Genomic DNA, 20,230 nt, shown 5'->3' on the forward strand with positions numbered 1-20,230 from the left:
TGGCGGGCACTATTCGCGCCAAAGTCAAATTCCCCCCCCCCCCTCCTCCCCCTGTTCCACTCGCGGATCGCGCGAGGGAAAAACGACTATCTGAACGCCTCAGTGCGAGCTCTAATCTCCCTTATCTTTGAATGGTGATCATTGCGCGGTTTGAAAGTTGGTGGTAGTAATATATGCTCTACATCCTCGGCGAAGATCGTATTTTGGAATTTAATCAGCAACCCCTTCACTTTAGCGCGTCGTCTATCTGCAAGTGTGTCCCACTTCAAACTTTCTATCAGATTTGTAACGCTCTCGCGATCGCTAAATGTACCAGTCACGAATCTTGCCGCTCTTCTTTGGACCTTCTCAACCTCTTGAATCAGACCCAACTGGTAAGGGTTTCATACAGATGAACAATAGTCTGAGACTGGACGAACTATCGTATTGTAAGCTATTTCCTTTGTTGAAGGACTGCATCGCTTCAGGATTCTACCAATAAACCGCAAACTAGAGTTCACCTTACCCGTTAACAGTCACACCCAGATACTTGACGGATGTTACCGCTTCCAAAGACGGGGCATTTATTTTGTACTCGTACATTAATAGGGATTTTCGCTTTGTTATACGCAGTAGGTTACACTTACTAATATTGAGAGATAACTGCCAGTCATTACACCACTCATTTATTTTCTGCAAATCCTCGTTGATTTGTTCACAACTTCCTTGTGATATTATTTTCCTGTAGACTACAGCGTCATTAGAAAACAGTCTAATGCCGCTGTCTATACCATCAACCAGATCGTTTATGTAAATTGTAAAAGGCAGCGGACCTATTACGCTGTCCTGGGGCACAACTGATGTTACGCTCTTTTCTGTTGAAGTCTCCCCATTCAAGAAGACATACTGTGCCCTGTCTCTTAGAATACTATCTATCCAGCCGCATATGTCATCGGATAGGCCGTAAACGCGCACTTTTTGGAGCAAGCGACAGTGCGGAAATGAGTCGAACGCCTTTCGAAAGTCGAGGAATATGGCATCAACCTGGGAGCCGGTATCTTAGAGCCTGTTGTATATCATGCACAAAGAGAGCCAGCTGTGTCTCGCATGACCGCTGTTTCCTAAAACCGTGCTGGTTTTCGGCAGATGAGCTTCTCAGAGTCTAGAAAGGTCATTATGTCTGAACACAAAATATGTTCCATGATTCTACAACAAATCGATGAAGTTCTCTATGGATTATACATGCAGATATAAGAATTTTCTGCCCACAATTTCACATTGTAAAAAGGTCATAAACCACATATACCAAATGTAGTACTGGGGAACACTAAGATCATGACGTTGTAAAGTGAGAGAGTGGTGTGCCGGCTCTCAAGCACTGACTATTTGTAACGCCTAAATAGCAGTATGATCCTCGATTACAACATGATCTTTGAGCAGAAATTGAGGAGAAGATGGGCAGAGAGACAGGGAGGAGGTGATGGACAGAGAGAGATGGATGGAAGAGAGATTTACGAAGATAGGGAGAGGACGAGACGGACAGAGGCAAGGGGTAGAAGGAGATAGGACATCCAACTCCCATACACATTAGGAAACGTGTGCTTTCTCTTTTCTATCTTTCCTATTTAACCAGACTGAGTCACAGGAGTGCGAGGTCGGGAACAGCTGGTCTCTGGAATAAATTTTGTTGTAATCATATATTTCCTTCGCTTTACAATTTGCATAAACAGTAGTGTAGTTGGTTCATTCTTATTAAATTTTCAATCACTGTGCTATCTGGCAACATTTAAATGGTCAGCTTGTAGCTCAAAAATGATTCGAATGGCTCTAAGCACTATGGGACTTAACATCTGAGGTCCCCTAGACTTAGAACTACTTAAAACTAACTAAGCTGGCCGGGGTGGTCGAGTGGTTCCAGGCGCTACAGTCTGGAACCGTGCGACCGCTACGGTCGCAGGTTCGAATCCTGCCTCGGGCATGGATGTGTGTGATGTCCTTAGGTTAGTTAGGTTTAAGTAGTTCTAATTTCTAGGGGACTGATGACCTCAGAAGTTAAGTCCCATAGTGCTCAGAGCCATTTGAGCCAAACCTAACTAACCTAAGGACATCACACACATCCATGCCCGAGGCAGGATTCGAACCTGCAACCGCGGCAACAGCACGGTTCCGGACTGAAGCGCCTAGAACCGCTCGGTCACAGAGCCCGGCTCAGTATGTAGCCATACTAACAAACATTCCATGCATATGTGCACTGACTCACCCCAAACCATTTCGATAAAATCGCTCGGTTGATCTACGGAACGTGCAACTGATCTACTAACGTAATACGGTTTTCATGGTGACGATCTTTGTGTATTCTGAAATTCTGCACTGATTAGCACTACAGTAGTGGAAATCAGTAAAAAAAACAGCGTTCCACGAAACCAACAGTACAATGTATGAATCATACGTGTACGGAAATTTCTACGCAAATAGTAGATACATATAAGCCGTAAACAGTCATAACAGAATTACAAAGTTTCTTTCATAACACGAGTATCAAAATAAGGCGTTAACATTTCTTGGATGGAAACTGGTATAGAGGCATTTACTATCTGTCCAACTTCTGTTGTTCCTAATTAGCTCAGAAACTATTTTTGGGGTTGATTTTGTTAGGGTTTGTAGTTCTTTCAGTGAAACTGTCACCCATTCTTCCCGTATCGCTCATTTCAGCCCACATGCGGCCTCAAACTGCTTTCCATTGCGGTAAACGCGCCTTGCAAGTATTCCACAAATATTTTCCACGGAATTCAAATCCTGACTACGTGCAGGCCGGGGCAACACAGGTATCTTTATCTTCAAACCACTTTTTGGTTACAGCGGAATCATACACAGTTGCATTATCTTGTTGAAACATTAGACTTTCGTCCCCTAGGTCTTCACACACACTAATAAATTCTGCCTCTAGCGTCTTAGTGTGCCGGCCGGGGTGGCCGAGTGGTTCTAGGCGCTACAGTCTGGAACCGTGCGCCCGCTACGTCGCAGGTTCGAATCCTGCCTCGAACATGGATGTGTGTGATGTTCTTAGGTTAGTTACGTTTAAGTAGTTCTAAGTTCTAGGGGACTGATGACCTCAGAAGTTAAGTCCCATAGTGCTCAGAGCCATTTGAACCATCTCAGTGTACATATCGGAGAGCACTTTAGTGTTCGGTTAAGCAATGCATGATTTACCTTCAGCGCAGAAGTCTGCTCAAATCGTAACACTTCCATCACCAAAATATCTCTTCATTCTTCCCTGCCGCTTTGTTTTCAGATCATGCCAATAATACTGAAATATCTCCTGCCCATCTCAATTTAACTTCCTCTCATCAGTTAGAATCACTTTACCCCATTCTGAAGTCCATTACACATATTTTTCAGTAAACTCCCATCTACCCAGTTTATGTTTGAGCGTTAATGCTGGTTTCTGCAATCGTTTCGTGAATGCAAGATGTTTGTCAAATGACGAAGTTTTTCGTAGACTATGACAGTTACTGGCAACAGGTTGAGGAGAATAACGGTTTCTGGCCCTTGCTTTGCGAAAAGTAACCCTTCCTATGCCTTAAATAATTTCCTACTTTGCTTATATTTTCCGTTCTATCCACATCGTGCGCCCAATCTAACGAAAATATCGATCACTGTACATGAAGGGTTCAACTTATTGGCAGTTTGACGATTAGAGAGTCCCATTTCCATGTGCCGATTTTTGCTTTTTCATCACATAATAAATTTTACGCATGGCATTGTCACAGTCGTGGTTTATGTACACAACATCTACGGTCCCTAATGGTGTCTGTTTCTCACCTACAGTAGAGGAACGTACACACAGCCGACTCTATTTATACCGGGTTCACCCTCTACCATCTGAATCGTTTCGTTGATGTCTTCTTACATGCTGCACTAATCGCAACAAATCGGATACCATTTAACTATATTTGTCGATATAGTGGATTTCGACTATTGCGCCGAGCGGGATTAGCCGAACGATCTCCGGCGCTGCAGTCCTGGACTGAGCGGCTGGTCCCAGCGGAGTTTCGAGTCCTCCCTTGGGCATGGGTGTGTGTGTTGTCCTTAGGATAATTTAGGTTAAGTAGTGTGTAAGTTTAGGGACTGATGACCTTAGCAGTTAAGTCCCATAAGATTTCACACACATTTGAAAAATTTTTTTTTCGTACTATTGCATATAAGTTGTGCACAACTATTCCAAACAACAATGTTAATTTTCCTGCAAATATCCATGGCTTTACTTTGAAATTCACTACTGTATACTACTGTACACTGCTGAAGACTACTCAGCAGCCGGCCAAGGTGGCCGAGCGGTTCTACGCGCTTCAGTCCGGAACCGCGCGACCGCTACGGTCGCAGGTTCGAATCCTGCCACGGGCATGGATGTGTGTGATGTCCTTAGGTTAGTTAGGTTTAAGTAGTTCTAAGTTCTAGGGGACTGATAACCTCCCATAGTGCTCAGAGCCATTTGAACCACTACACTGCTATACACTACTGTATATACTAACGTCACACCCGTCACCGTATGTTGCAGAAGAGAAGCGGCTACGCTGCTACCACTGTTCGTCAGACCACTACCACCACAACTGCGATGACCCGTTCAACAGCACCGGCATCGAGACCGTCGACTGCATGGAGCAGCTGCGCCGTAGGACCGACCCACGAGAGATTCCCGTCTGCAAGAAGATCAAGCAGCGCAGTGAGTACCTCTACGCAACTCTACAAGGCGTCTAAACACGCACTCGACTTCACAGCTGAAGCCCGTCAATCTCGTGTTCGACGAAGTGCAGCAGAGTGCAGCGAAAAGAGAAAGTTCGTACACCTTATAGTGCTGAAAAGAGTCAGCTTTCTCTGAAATCTCCGCGGCACGTTTCTTCCTTTATTAATCAGCATTTCTTCTTATTCTTTACCAGTACAGTACATAGAGGATACAAGCCTCCTTAAGAGTTTCATTCATAGGAGGATGGATAAGTAAGTTTGTAAATATTCTTATAATTTTTTTAAACTATTAAAATCTTCTAAAAAAACTTCTGGTTCCCACATTCTTGAAAGTAGGATATAAGATGAACATCAAGAAAAGCAAAACGAGGATAATGGAATGTAGTTGAATTAAATCGGGTGATGCTGAGGGTATTAAATTAGGAAATGAGAAGCTGACAGTAGTAAATGAGTTTTTCTATTTGGGGAGCAAAATAACTGATGATGGTCGAAGTAGAGAGGATATAAAATGTAGACTGGCAATGGCAAGGAAAGCGTTTCTGAAGAACAGAAATGTAACAGCGAGTATAGATTTAAGTGTCACAAAGTCGTTTCTGAAAGTATTTGTATGGAGTGTGGCCATGTATGGAAGTGAAACGTGGACAATAAACAGTTTTGACAAGAAGAGAATAGAAGCTTTTGAAATGTGGTGCTACCAAAAGAATTCTGAAGATTAGATGGGTATTGAATAGTATTAGAAAGAAGAGATATTTGTGGCACGCCTTGACTAGAAGAAGGGATCGGTTGGTAGGACATGTTCTGAGGCATCAAGGGATCACCAATTTAGTATTGGAGGGCACCGTGGAGTGTAAAAATCGTAGAGGGAGACCAAGAGATGAATACACTAAACAGATTCAGAAGGCATTAGGTTGCAGTAGGTACTGGGAGATGAAGAAGCTTGCCCGGGATAGGTTAGCATGGAGAGCTGCATCAAAGCAGTCTCTGGACTGAAGACCACAACAACCACCCGCATTAGCTGTTAATAGTTTCTTTGTTACAGGATCACACACGACCGGTTGTACGACGATTTAATCGCATCCTCAAATGCATGCGTCTGTGAAAACTATGATGAGAATTAGAAAGTATAATAATGGGGAAAAAATAAGGCATATAACCCGAAAGATAGGGAAACAAATATCGTATAACTAATTTAACAATGGGTCTCTGAAGATCCGGGGTCTACCTACGTTTGGATGGCGTTCGAATTGTCAGAACCTCTTACACTGAGGCGACGAACTCATGGGATAGCGATATGCACATATACAGTTGGAGTTAGTTTCACGTGCACAAGGTATAAAACGTCAGTGCATTGGTAGTGCTGTCGTCTGTACTCAGCTGATTCATGTGGAAAGGTTTCCGACGTCGTTATGGCCGCACGACGGCATTTAATTGACATTGAACGCAGAATGGTAGTTGGAGCTAGACGCATGGGACATTCTGTTCCGAAAATCGTTTGGGGAATTCAGTATTCCGAGATCCACACTGCCAGAAGTGTGCCGAGAACATCACATTTCAAGCATTATCCTTTCACCACGGACAACGCAGTGGCCGACAGCCTTCACTTAACGACCGAGAGCAGTGGCATTTGCGTAGAGGTCTTAAAGGGGAGGCCGCCAATTGTGAAATTCAGATTCGATTCATACTGCGCATAAAAAAAGCCCATGGCCAGAGGTGTAATGTGGCAAAGCACCAAGATGCACTTCTCAGCCGTTGTCGAGAAAATCGACAGTTAAAAGAAACCGGTGCCGTGAAATACTCTCTACGGTTAATAATTTTCTACAGCGTCGTGGCGCAGCGGTAAGCGCTCGGGTTCGTAATCCCGCGGCATGCAACTTTTTTTTATTATTAGTTTTTTGTAATTCAAATATATATATATATATATATATATATATATATATATATATAATAAAAAGTTGCATGCCGCGAATTAATGAATTGCTTATGCATGTTGGTGAAGGCGGATCGCTCTCCAATTGTACCGCCTCTATTTTTCCGTTTGTTTAACAGGGTGTACCAAAGCTCTCACGCCCGCACTGATTTTCGACGATGTTATTACTTGCGCTAGGGACCGCATCTACCTTCTTTCGAAGTTAGCAGGCAACTACGCTGTTATGCGGCGGCTCGTTTTGGCCCATTCAACATCTGTCCATCAAGTGTAACGAGCGAGTAACGGAGTTTATATTTCATACCTGCCACAGCAAATTTGTGTTCGTGGGGTCTCTATTCTAATTCGAACGTTTGACTTACGCTATACTTATTCGTTTCGGAATATCGTTTCTACGTCTTCCTTTAACTATACGTGGTAAACATTATGAAGACAATTAATAATATTTGTGAAATACAACTTTGTTTGCGGAAAACATAATGATGTTCGAAGTCGCCAGTTTTTCCACGACAAACGACTTTCAACAACATATTATATGCATAATTGTTGCAACTGATTGCCGGGAATTATATATACGTGCGTGTATATATATATATATATATATATATATATAAAAATTACAAAAAACAAATACTAAAAAAAAAGTTGCATGGCGCGAGATTCGATCCGGCGACTTTCGGATTACAAACCCGAGCGTTTACCGCTGCGCCACAACGCTGTGGAAAATTGTAAATCGTAGAGAGTATTTCACGGCAACGGTTTCTTTTAACTGTCGGTTTTCTCGACAACGGCTGAGAAGTGCATCTTAGTGCTTTGCCACATTACACCTCTGGCCATGAGCTTTTATTATGCGCAGTATGAATCGAATCTGAATTTCACAATTGGCGGCCTCTGTTAGTAGAAACAGAGAGCAACGCTGCTTGAAATAACTGCAGAAATCAATGTGGGACGTACGATGAACGCATCCGATAGGAGAGTGCGGCGAAACTTGGCGTTAATGGGCTAGGGCAGAAGAAGACCGACATGAGCACTTTTCCTAAAAGCACGACATGGTCTGCAGCGCCTCTCTTGGGCTCGTGACCATATCAGTTGGACCCTAGTCGAATGGAAACCGTAGCCTGGTTACATGAGTCATGATTTCAGTTGGTCTGGGCTGATGGTAGGGTTCGAGTGTGGTGCAGACCCCACGAATCCACGTACCTAAGTTGCCAACAGGGCGCTGTGCAAGCTGGTGGTGGCTCCATAACGATGTGGGCTGTGTCACCATGGAATGAATGGGTACTCTGGATGTTCAGCTACTTGGAGAACATTTGCAGCCCTTCATGGACGTCATATTCCCAAACAACGACGGAATTTTTTATGGCTGAGACTGCGCCCATGCCATACAACCGCAAGTGTTCGCGATTATTTTGAAGAACATTCTGGACAATACAAGCGAATGATTTGGCTACCAATATCGCACAACATGCATCCCATGGAAAATTTATTGGGACGTAATCGAGAGGTCAGTTCGTGCACAAAATCCTGCATTGGCAACACTGTCGCAATAATGGGAGGTTATAGAGGCAGCGTGACTCAATATCTCTGCAGGAGACTTCCAACGAGTTGATGAGTCCACGCTACAGCGAATTGCTGCACTGCTCCGGGCAAGATGAGTTCCGAGACGGTATTAGGAAGTATGGTAGAACTTCTGCCACCTCAGTGTACACTTGGGTGATCACAGAATAAAACATCAAAAATTTCAATGGCTAGCAGGCGCAGGCAGTGTACGTAACCACTGGCAGTCACGGGTATGAACCTAAGAAGGAGTTCAAATAAGACCTCGGAAGAAACCTATGACGAATGAACCTGCATTTGAACAGAAAAATGTAAATGCCCACTAGCGATGAAAAATGAACAGTGATCGTAAAACCCACGTGGTGGATTCATGAATATGTCTGAAGTAGGAAGGCAAGGTCACCAAAGAACCCAACTGAGGCTCCAAGATGCTACTCCCAGTGGGTGTAAAATGCATGTTCGCAGCGGAAAATAATGAGCGCTAAAATGATGATTTGGCCCTGTCTGACTACCCTTTGAAGCAGATCTTAGGATCTCTTAATGCTATTTAAGATATGTATTACAACCTCAACATAATTGAATGATTAAGGCAACTATAATAGTAATAATAATGGCGTGTGGCTAGGGCCTCCCGTCGGGGAGATCGTTCGCCTGGTGCAAATCTTTCGATTTGACGCCACTTCGGCGACTTGCTCCTCGATGGGGATGAAATGATGATGATTAGGACAACACAACACCCAGTCCCTGAGCGGAGAAAATCTCCGACCCAGCCAGGAATCGAACCCGGGCCCTTAGGATTGACAGTCTGTCGCGCTGACCACTTTTTTTTTAATTGGGATTCTATTTGGATACAAAATTAGGCAGTTCACAAACACTAAATGAAATGCATCCTCTGCAAAAAAAAAAAAAAAAAAAAAAAAAAAAAAAAAAAAAAAAAAAAAAAAAATAATAATAATAATTTTAAAACAAATCACAAATTTGAAGGAACATGGATGTTGTTTTGTTTTATTTATTTTCAATAAAGATCACTCTGTTAAAAGGAACATGTAGTCATTTCATCGTATAGTATGTGCATTACGTATTGAGTGGTGAGAGAAGCGTGAGGTTCATTATCAGCTGTCAAATGTGCACACCGACTGCACCCGGCACATCCCAACTGCGTGGGAGGTCAAGGAAAACTGCCTGAAGATAGTTGGCAAAGGTTTTCCGATAGTGTGACCATCTATGAACCTCATTGTGGGCTTGCTGCAAGAAATACCAAAAGTCAAGTCGCGACTTGGCAGCATCCCCATAGAGGTACGCGATCGTCCAACCTTTGACTCAGATGATCGACTGTGATTTAGTCGCCGGAAAGTAGTCACTCTCCGGATGTAAGAAGGAAGCAGGTGCAATATTTTGCGGGGTCACACGGAGATAGCAAGCCACCATCTGCCTTCCTAGCAGCCAGACGTCCTCCACCGCGATACAAGTTAAGCGGTGATGGTTGTCATCCACTTGGTGACATTTTGGGCATAGTGGAGTGTCCACTAGTCCAATTGCATGGAGCCGTTGGTTGGTGTTGAACTTGCCACAGGCGACAGAGAACCACAGTGCCCGAAAGAAGGTAGGAAGCAATTTTTGGTGCACATGTCTCCAAATCTTCGGCCAATGCAACCTGTGGTGTTTGAGTTCAATGACATTACGACTTACCCGTCGTAGCAGCCAAACATAAAAATCCTTCGCGCATGGCGGTCTCGTGCGCGGAAGCTCGTCTCTGATACAACTAAGTTCCACTATAAATGTTGAGACATGCGCAAAATGTGGCGTAATGTTTCCCACCGCCAGTGGAGGTGTGAGGGACGCTGGAACCAGGAGATCCAGTAGGCAGGATGTAAGGGAATCACGCCCGCTACGCCACTGCTTGTACATCGTGGCTAGAAGGAGCGCCGTCGCTCTACAGTGAACATTCGTAAGTCCGAGTCCCCCCTTGTCCGTAGGGAGCGTGAGCGTTTCGTATCGCACCTTGAGGGGCGATCCAATCATCACAAAATAGCCTAGTGCTGATTGAAGTCGACGTCCGAGCGTGAGTGGTAGGGGCAGGATCTGTGAAATATGCACCATTCGAGAAACCACGTAAGTGTTCAGATACTCGACTCGCTGCAAAGGATCAAGGCGCCATAGGAGATGTTGTCGGACCACGGTACGTGTTGTCTGTAAAATACGTTGGTAGTTAACTCCCGCAGTATGTTTTACAGATGAGGTAAAGTCTATGCCGAGATAGCGGAATCGTTGCACATAAGGAAACAGACTGATTTCTTCCGGCGTAAGGCCCCTTCCAACCGGCATTGCCGCCGATTTGTTCATGTTCACTGCACTACCCGCCGTCACACTGTGGTCCAACAACAGTTCAAGGACCGTCTTCACCTCTTCCTCAGAACGAACGAGCAGCAGGAGGTCGTCCGCATAGGCACGACATTTGAAGGTGTAGCCCCGTAGTTCCATCCCAGAAAGAGAATTGGTTAGCTTCCCAATTAATGGTTCCAACGCTATCGCGAACAGCAGCATCGAAAGAGGGCAGCCCTGGCGAATGGATCGTCGAATTTGAATGGTCCCTGCTATACGCCCATTAACCTGTACCAAGGATTGTGCGCCCCCATAAAACCTTCTAATGAGACCAGTAAAACGGTCTGGAAATCCCATTTGTTCCAGTACAGCATACAGATAGTTGTGGCGCACCTTATCAAAAGCACTGTCAAAATCAATCGCCACCATCGCCGCTTTAAGCCGGCACTCCTCCGCCAGCGCTATCACATCACGGCATTCGCCAGTATCTGTTTGCACATTCACCGATCCACCCGGTGTCGTCTGTTCTGGAGAGAGAACGCTACGAATTAACGTACGACATCGGGACGCTAGCAACCGTGCAAAGATCTTATAGTCGGCATTAAGCAGGGTGATGGGGCGATAATGCGTGACCGTAATTCCTGGCTTCGGTTTATGTACTGGCACCAGGAGGCCTTCCATAAAAGCCGGTGGAATAGGCGCATCGGAACTTAACATCTCGTTGTACATTTCCGTCCATCGCGGTGCCATTTCGTTGCGAAATTCTCGATAAAATTCAGCAGGAAGTCCATCAATGCCTGGGGACCGATTCAACGCACCTTGTGCGATCGCATCATGTACTTCCTCACAGCTAATGGCTTCCAGTAAGGTTCCCGCGGCTTCCACCGTCAGTGTACGGGAGACGTACGTGGCTATACGTTCGAGGTCATCGACAGGGGCTGCTTCTTCCTGATAGATGATGGCTGCGTCTTCCCGATGGATGTGTTGGTAATGGTCGACGAATGCAGAGACGATGTCCGCTTGGCGCGTCACTCTTCGGTCTTCGTGGGTAATTAATTCCCGTACCAAAACGCGTCGTCGGTGCTTTCGTTCATTCACGACGTGGTGCATGGAAGGAATCTCGTGCCTTATCGTATCGTGACATCTGGCGTGCACCATGGTTCCCTGAAGATGTTTCCGAGCTAGAGCCACTAGTTTAGCTTTCATTCTTTTGCGTTCGATCCAGATGTCCTGTCCCGGCGGACCATCATCCAGGTCGCGCAGTGCTGCAAAATAAAAGTCGGTCGTACGGCGGCGCCATTCTGCCATCTCCCTGCTATATGAGATAAACGTACGGCGAAGCGCCGGTTTAGCACAAGTCAGCCACCAATCAAGCACCGTCGTATACCTTCCAACCCTTCGCTCGCACATCGTCCATGTCTCAAGGATCCGTTGACGGCATTCAGGATCATGTAGATGTTGAATGTCTAGTTTCCACGGGGCCTTACTGTTCCACACCTCTCTACGGGGAAGAAGCACCGTACAGATGTAAGCGCTGTGATCGGAAAATGCCAATGGCCAGCGTTCCGCGTCCTGGACATCATTTGCTTGAGCCCGTGAGATATAAATGCGATCTAATCTGCTCGCCGAATGACTTGTCACATAGGTGTATCCCGGTGCAGCTCCATGTCGTAATTCCCACGTGTCACTAAGTACAAGGTCGTTGACAACGATTCGCAACTCCTGGCTGATGTTTGCTTGCGGCCATTGGTCTTTCTGGCTGAGAACACAGTTGAAATCTCCACCAATTATTACACATTCATAACGTCCATGGAATAGTGGAGCAATGTCTTCTGCATAAAATCGCGCCCTTTCCCGTCGCCGATTATTTCCCGACGGTGCATAAAGATTGATGATGCGTGTCCCAAACGTCGTGAAAGCCATTCCCTTGGCCGACGGAAGATAACACACGTTTTCCACTGGGAAGCCATCTCGCACGTAAACTGCCACCCCACTCCCATTGTGATCTCCATGTGACGAATAGGATTGGTAGCCTGCGATGTATGGGAGTGCAGCTATGTGGACTTCCTGCAGCAAAGCAATATCCACATCAGATGCCCAAATCGTTTCCTTCAGTAGGTGTATTTTGGCCGGTGAGCGCACGTCATTTATATTTAATGTCGCAATACGGTTCGCATGGCGTTGAATGCCACTCTGTCGAGACGCAACAACATCTCCCTGCATCGGCGCTGGGGGCTGAGTTAGAAGACGTTCTCTCGCCCCTCTCCCTTCACCTTCAGCAATTATTAGGCCGTCTTCGTGAGTGCCGGCTGTATGACGTCCGGCGCCTCCCCAATATCGTCATACCACATCTTTTCAGGCAGTGATATATTCGTGTCCATAGCCACAGCATCTGCGTCTGGAGAGCCAACTGGCTGTGATTCCTCTTCAGCATCACCACGTCCCGGTACCGTCAATGTGACAGACCGCTGTGGGTCTGATCGAACAGTTCCCATTGCCGCATCCTGTTTCATAGAGGCTGTTGTGTCGTCTTGGTCCACAGGCACATCGTCGTCGGGGCAAGGGGAGTCATCCCGAGGAGATGTCGTGCGACGCCGCCGTTTCCTCCTTTTCGGGGAACGTTGTTTGCGTGATGTCCCTTCCGTGTCCACAGATTGTAGGGAATCACGGCTGCCCGACAGAAAAGCATCCGTAGGAACTGGAAGTGTTTCGAGTCCCGTCGTTGTACATGGCGGGAGTTCGGTCGAAACTAATGTTGTCGTCTCAGAGTGCGTTCCAGACGGAACAACATCCGTAGTGGCTGGAACTGTTTCTTGTACTATCGGTGTGCTTGGTGGGAGTTCGGTCTCATCTGATGTTGTCGCCGTAGATTGTATGCTCGATGGAGCAGCATCCTCTGCCATCCCGACGTCTGCTACAAGGCTTCGGAGAGTGCCATCTTGATCTTCCACCGGGGCTGTGTCCTTTCGGTCATCAGCGGACGCAGTGAGGGCTTTGGCGTAGGTGATCGGTAGTACTGTCATCGCCGGCGACGGCTCCCGCACATCTGAAGGCAGTTGCGTAATCCGCCGTTGCATACAGTTCGACCTGAGGTGTCCCTCCTGGCCACAGCCAGAACATGTACGTGGTTGACAATCGTAAATCACCACCGCCCGACAACCACCAATTGTCAGATAGGACGGTACATGCTTCTGAAGATCAATAGTGATCTGTCGCACTCCGTTAAGAACGGGGTACGTGGCGAATTGTGTCCAGCGTTCTGCCGTGTGACCATGTACCGTGCCGTATGGCTTAAAAGCCTCGATAACTTCTTCAGCCGGGAGCTCAAATGGCAGCTCAAAAACACGTATTGTCCGTACACCCAGACCAGCATGTTCTACAGTTACCGGGCCGACATTCCCGTCACTATGGCAAAATCGGAGACCTGCTTTTGTCGCCTGTAGAATTCTCTTACACGCCGCGTCATTTACCATCTCAACATACACCGTGGGACTAACGATGGACAGGTGAATTCCGACAATATCGTTTGGCGGTATCTTGACTTCCTCTCGAATGAATCGTTCCACTGCTAAAGCCTTTGGTCGTTCGTAGTCTTTGCAGAAGTTGAATCGTAGTGTAGTTTTCCTGTACTTGTTCGCCATGATCGTTGTTACTAGCCCGCGCGCAGACTAAGTCCACAAGTAAACAAACACGCCGCACAGGCGGAAGTATCGGACCTCCGCTTCGCACGGCCGCTAGCGCCGAACTGACCACTCAGCTACCGGGAGCGGACAAGGCAACTACTACTACTAAATGATAAACGTTGTTTCTTATTATACATTTATTGTAGATTAAAAAACAACCCTTTATATTACAAGTGTCTATATTTCCTGACTAAAATTGCTGATCAATTTCCCAACTCTGCCCCTTTTTATGGCCACACCATCTAACATAAATAACGCGAAATGACTGACGTCATCTACGTACCAAACACTAGAAGACACCACTTTCAAAGATGATCTACGGTGATGTGGAACCTCAGTGGAAATAAACTAGCGTGTTCGCAGCTGTTAGATTTAAAGCCCTAATAAGCCGAAGCAATTAGCAATATCACCGTATGTACTGCGTCCGGTTTGTCGGATTAATGGTTCTCATACACGTCTGCGACGATGGAAGAACTCCAGCCACAAAATAAAACTCTTTAAAACACTAGCACGGCAGAAGACGGTCCTCTGACTAATACACTCTAATACTGTCTTCTCCTCTCTGTGTTCTACAAACGAGAAACGCGAACTCCCAGCCATAAGGACGGAGTTCAAATAACGTCTCAACGTAAGTATAGGCAAAAGAAGTGCTCTCAATCACTGAACGGTGAGTACTCAACGACGACTTCCAACCCAGAGGTGAAGTCCAGAATCGTATAAGTTCGCAACAGTATAGTGCCTACCGTTCTAACTATAAACCCTCCTGAGAGCAAAGACAGCAAGTCCGTCTGTACCAACAAAGCTGATATTGAGCGACCGTCACAAACGGGCGCTCAAAAACGGAAAATCTCTTCCTCTCCACGGCTGGCTTCCCAGCAAGACTCGGCTCCCCTCCCTCGTAATTGCAGAGGGCGAATCATCTTCACGAAACCACGGAATATTGTCCCTCTCTACAGATTCTTCCGAACGCCGACCAACCGTATTTTAGTCTTTTGTCGTCCAGTGCGGAAATACCTATACCCATACAGTGGTACGCTTCTGAGTAAACACCCTTGGAAATAACCAGTCTGCGTGATTTCCGAGGTGCCGCTTCCTCGTTCCTCTCAGCTGCGTCCAAGATTTGCAGAGTTCCCGGTTTTCCTTCCGGCCTAGCTATAATACCGGACAGCCGCCTCTGTATTGCGTTTCCGCGCCCAGGTGTCCAGACTGTCCGTCTTGGCACTTCCTGTGTCAGGGAGGACCAACACACTTGTGCAGGCTTTTTTCACCCAGGGCTTGAGTTCTGCCTGCCGTTTCATCTCCATTGGCATTCCCACCTCTACTACTACAGACAATCATTCATTAAGTCGTTTTGATAATAAAGACACTCCGTCATCGTTCATGTAAAAGTGTTAACTATTATTTACAAGGTGTACGTGACAATGTTAGTCTCCTTTAAATATTCGTATATACGATGTACAACCTATCAAATCATACCTAATTGTGGTTGTAGATCACGGCAAAGTATGTAGATGAGTGCTTGTAAAGTGCGAAATTATAGCCACTTTACAAAAATGGTCCAAACGGCTCTGAGCACTATGGGACTTAACTTCTGAGGTCATCAGTCACCTAGAACTTAGAACTACTTAAACCTAACTAACCTAAGGACATAACACACACGCATGCCCGAGGCAGGATTCGAACATGCGACCGTAGCGGTCGCGCGGTACCGGACTGAGCGCCTAGAACCGCTCGGCCACCCCGGCCGGCGCCACTTTACAATGCAATATTATTGAAACTGCCGGCGCTTAGTACGCTCGTATGCCCGTAGTACGGTACAATTAATACAATTCAAACAGTTAAAGTTATTGATACTTCGTAAAACGTTACATAACTCATTTAACAGGATAATTTCCCATTTACACCCTCTACTTTGCGTTGGATGCGGATTCGTGGTACGTTGATATTTACATATTCCGTGGGCAAAGAAGATGTTATACGTGCGCCATTGCCTGCACAGAACAGTGCAGCGACTGTAGCTGCGTAGCCACATCGCTACAGTCACCGAAACACTTCGCTCGGCTCACATTATTAGCGCCGCGTAGTGTAGCCCTGTGGTCTTGGGCGCCTTGCCACGGTTCGCGCGGCTCCCCCCGTCGGAGGTTCGAGTGATCCCTCGGGCATGGCTGTGTGCGTTGCCGTTAGCGTAAGTTAGTTTCAGTAGTATGCAAGCCTAGGGACCAATGACCTTAGCAGTTTGGTCCCATAGGAACTGACCACAAATTTCCAAATTTTCACATTATTAGCGCGCCGAAGGCGCAGGCGGTGATTCGCGTGCATTACATCATAATGCTAAAGTTTATAAAGAAAACAGGCAATAAAAAGTATCTGAATAAACTATATGAGAGCTTACTAGTGAGGGACAATGCTGTCAGTGTCACTCAAATCTGAATACAGACATGAATAAACGTTAACAAATGAAAAACACTTCTGTACCTCACTCCACCTCTTACGTCATACATGAGCTAACATCATCCTTTCTCAATTACGAAGTAAGGTTTGGGAGTGAATGCAACGGTTTCCAGAGTCAGAAACGGTATAATATGTACCGGCACATTTTGTCTGGTGTTCCGACAGTTACTCGCAATTTCGTTTGTTCATTGTGTAGCCGGAGTCAGCCCAAACAATTACTGCTCGTCACGTCTTTCAAGCGAAGCCCAGTGTCAACAGAAAGCGTTGGTCTGTATCCCATAAGAAACAAAATTATTTTAAGTCGGAATTTTACGTGCACATTCGATACAGCGCTCCCAAATCAGTCTAGCTAGATATTATTTTTATCGACGTGTATTAACAAGGACAGCAAAACAAGAAGAATAAACTGCAACCCAGCACCGACTCAGCAGTGCTGCATGCTTGGCGATAGCGGTCAGTGCGGGCCAGGTCAGTAGTGTCGCTGCTTGAGTACTTTTTACTCTTCGTGTTTTCCTGTCCCTGCTAATGCGTATCGATACAAAAAATATCGCACTGGACGAATCTGGGACCCCTTTACCGAATAAAAACAGACAAACACCATCAGAACAGGCCTTGAAGGCCTAAAGGCACCGACCGACCGCCGTGTCATCCTCAGTTCTTAGGCGTCGCCGGATGCGGATACGGGGGGGGGGGGGGGGCATGTGGTCAGCACACCACTCTCCCGGCCTTTGGCAGTTTTCGTGGCAGGCGCTGCTACTTCTCAATCAAGTAGCTCCACGAAAAATGGTTCAAATGACTCTGAGCACTATGGGACTTAACTTCTATGGTCATCAGTCCCCTAGAACTTAGAACTACTTAAACCTAACTTACCTAAGGACATCACACAACACCCAGTCATCACGAGGCAGAGAAAATCCCTGACCCCGCCGGGAATCGAACCCGGAAACCCGAGCGTGGGAAGGGAGAACTCTACCGCACGACCACGAGCTGCAGACAAGTAGCTCCTCGCTTGACCTCACAAAGGCTGAGTGCACCCGTCTTGCGCACAGCACTCGGCAGACACATACGGTGACCCATCCAAGTGTTAGCCCAGCCCGCCAGCACGTAACTTTGGTGATCTGACGGGAGCAGGTGTTTTTTTTTTTTTTTTTTTTTTTTTTTTTTTTTTTTTTTTTTTTTTTTTTTTTTTGGTTTGAGGGCGCATAACTGCTACGGTCATTAGCGCCCGGTCTGTGAGTTAGGGAAAGGTAAAAAAAAAAAAAAAATGGAAATCAGCAGCAATGGGAGCGAGACTCAAAATGTGGGGAAATTAAATAACAGAAGGAAAGCTTCGAAAACCACTACAGAAGGGGGGGGGGGGGGGGGTTGTTTTCCCCAAAAAGAGCTTCAAATGACCGACGTCACTTCACTGACACCAATAAACTCGAGAATGCGATCGGCTGAGCACTTGTCATCTGCTAAAATGGAAGATACATCAGGCGACAGCTGTAGACGGGCGCGTAACGGAGTAAAATACGGGCACTCAAGGTGTCTCACCGTCCACAGTTGAGAGCAATGGGGACGAAGCGGGGGAGGATCGCCACTTAAAAGATGTCGATGGCTAAAAAGACAGTGTCCTATCCGGAGTCTAGTTAAAATTACCATTGCGGCAATGCCGTTGGCCCTCTATCGAATAGGCAAGTAAAATTCCACTTTAAACATAATTTTGTTTGTAACGGGAAACAAACCAACGGCTTCCGTCGACATTGTGTGTCGTATGAAAGACTTGATGAGTACTGTTTCTTTTCTTAGGCTGACTCCAGCTACACAGCGACAAAACGAAATTCCAAATATCTGCTGAAATACCAGAGAAAAAGTGCCTGACGACTCTTGCGAGAGACACCCCTTGTAGGCACTCGAATACATTTTTATATGTGCGACTTTTCGATCACCTTGTCTATGAAATGCCTATGGAACAGTTAAAAGCAGCATCAGAAATAGAGATATGTGTTTCGTGATGTCTAAAGCAACGGTAGTAAGACTAGATAAAAAAATCATGACAAGTTATGGAACACATGGCAGGTGTTAAACTACTAACTCAAGTGACTGATAGTGTTAAGTGGTAAATAGCTATAAACAGAACCCACTGAAATAGCACAGAAAGTACTGTAACATGTCAGACAAAACAAAACTAATCATTGTCTTGAATATAGCGGAATTTCTCTCCAATTTTTATTTAAATGATACGCGACAACATCCAATACATGGATAGTTGAAACTTCCTGGCAGATTAAAACTGTTTGCTGGACCGAGACTCGAAACTCGGGACCTTTGCCTTTGCCGGCAGGAGTGGCCGTGCGGTTCTAGGCGCTACAGTCTGGAACCGCGAGACCGCTACAGTCGCAGGTTCGAATCCTGCCTCGGGCATGGATGTGGGTGATGTCCTTAGGTTAGGTTTAAGTAGTTCTAAGTTCTAGGGGACTGATGACCTCAGAAGTTGAGTCCCATAGTGCTCAGAGCCATTTGAACCAACCTTTGCCTTTCGCGGGCAAGTGCTCTACCATCTGAGCTACCCAAGCACGACTCACGCCCCGTCCTCACGGATTTACCTCAGCCAGTACCTCGTCTCCTACTTTCCAAACTTTACAGAAGCTCTCCTGCGAACCCTTGCAGAACTGGCACTCCTGCAAGAAAGGATATTGCGGAGACATGGCTTAGCCACAGCCTAGGGGATGTTTCCAGGATGAGATTTTCACTCTGCAGCGGAGTGTGCGTTGATATGAAACTTCCTGGCAGATTAAAACTGTCCAGCACACAGTTTTAATCTGCCAGGGAGTTTCATATCAGCGCACACTCCGCTACAGAGTGAAAAACTCATTCTGGTGATTGGATAGTTCCTAGTATCGTGTGTGTGAAACCCTTTCCCTTAACAGCACCCAAATTCAATTCGATACATCTTTTTTGTTCTGTTTGTACTTGCTACGGTTCTTGAGGTCTGGATAAGCGATTGTGTTCAACAACAGCTCCTTTCATTGTGCTACGTTACTGTCCAGAAATGACTAGTTCAGTATCAAGTTCTTTGACACGGTCAAGTGTCTCACACAATTAGGACGGAGGAACGTGCCGCTGCTATTACTCGCTCGTGAGTCAATTACTTCATTAGAGCTGGCAATCAGACCGCTCTTGCCCTGAGCTGGTGACCCTGGAGGCCTGCGAGGTCGCGAACGTGGGAGGCCCTTGGAGACGGCTACACCCACCTCACCACTTGAGTTCCTCGGGTCCCTGCGTTAACTGGAGGTTTTCCAAATGGTACGCACCGAACGCGGCGGCACTGCGGTCAAGTTCTCGCATTCAGGCTGTTCCACTGCTGCTGTCTTCGAGGTGCACACCTTAAAAACCAATCTATGTCAGAATGAACCGTGAGAGAGGAGCAGTGCTAAATTAAATGTTCACAACACACTGATTTAACACTTTAGAAATTTTCAGCCCTAGCCGTGAAACTTAAGTTGGGATATTCACAATACTTTTATACCAGAACATAGATTGGTGATCAAATTATACTGTGCACAATAGTTCTGCCACTGTAGCCGTA

At 46.2% G+C, this 20,230-nt stretch overlaps 1 protein-coding gene across 1 annotated transcript in view; it reads left to right on the forward strand.

Annotated features, from left to right (window-relative positions):
- The window catches only part of LOC126456927 (uncharacterized), a 229,173-nt gene that overhangs the window by 70,575 nt on the left and 138,368 nt on the right, over positions 1-20,230 (forward strand). Inside the window, exon 2 of the mRNA XM_050092861.1 lies at positions 4,538-4,702. Within this exon, the coding sequence (XP_049948818.1) occupies positions 4,538-4,702 (165 nt within the window). The remainder of the gene's footprint in view (positions 1-4,537; positions 4,703-20,230) is intronic.

Source organism: Schistocerca serialis, chromosome 2 (genome assembly GCF_023864345.2).
Source record: "Schistocerca serialis cubense isolate TAMUIC-IGC-003099 chromosome 2, iqSchSeri2.2, whole genome shotgun sequence".
In the NCBI taxonomy this organism is placed as follows: Eukaryota; Metazoa; Arthropoda; class Insecta; order Orthoptera; family Acrididae; genus Schistocerca; species Schistocerca serialis.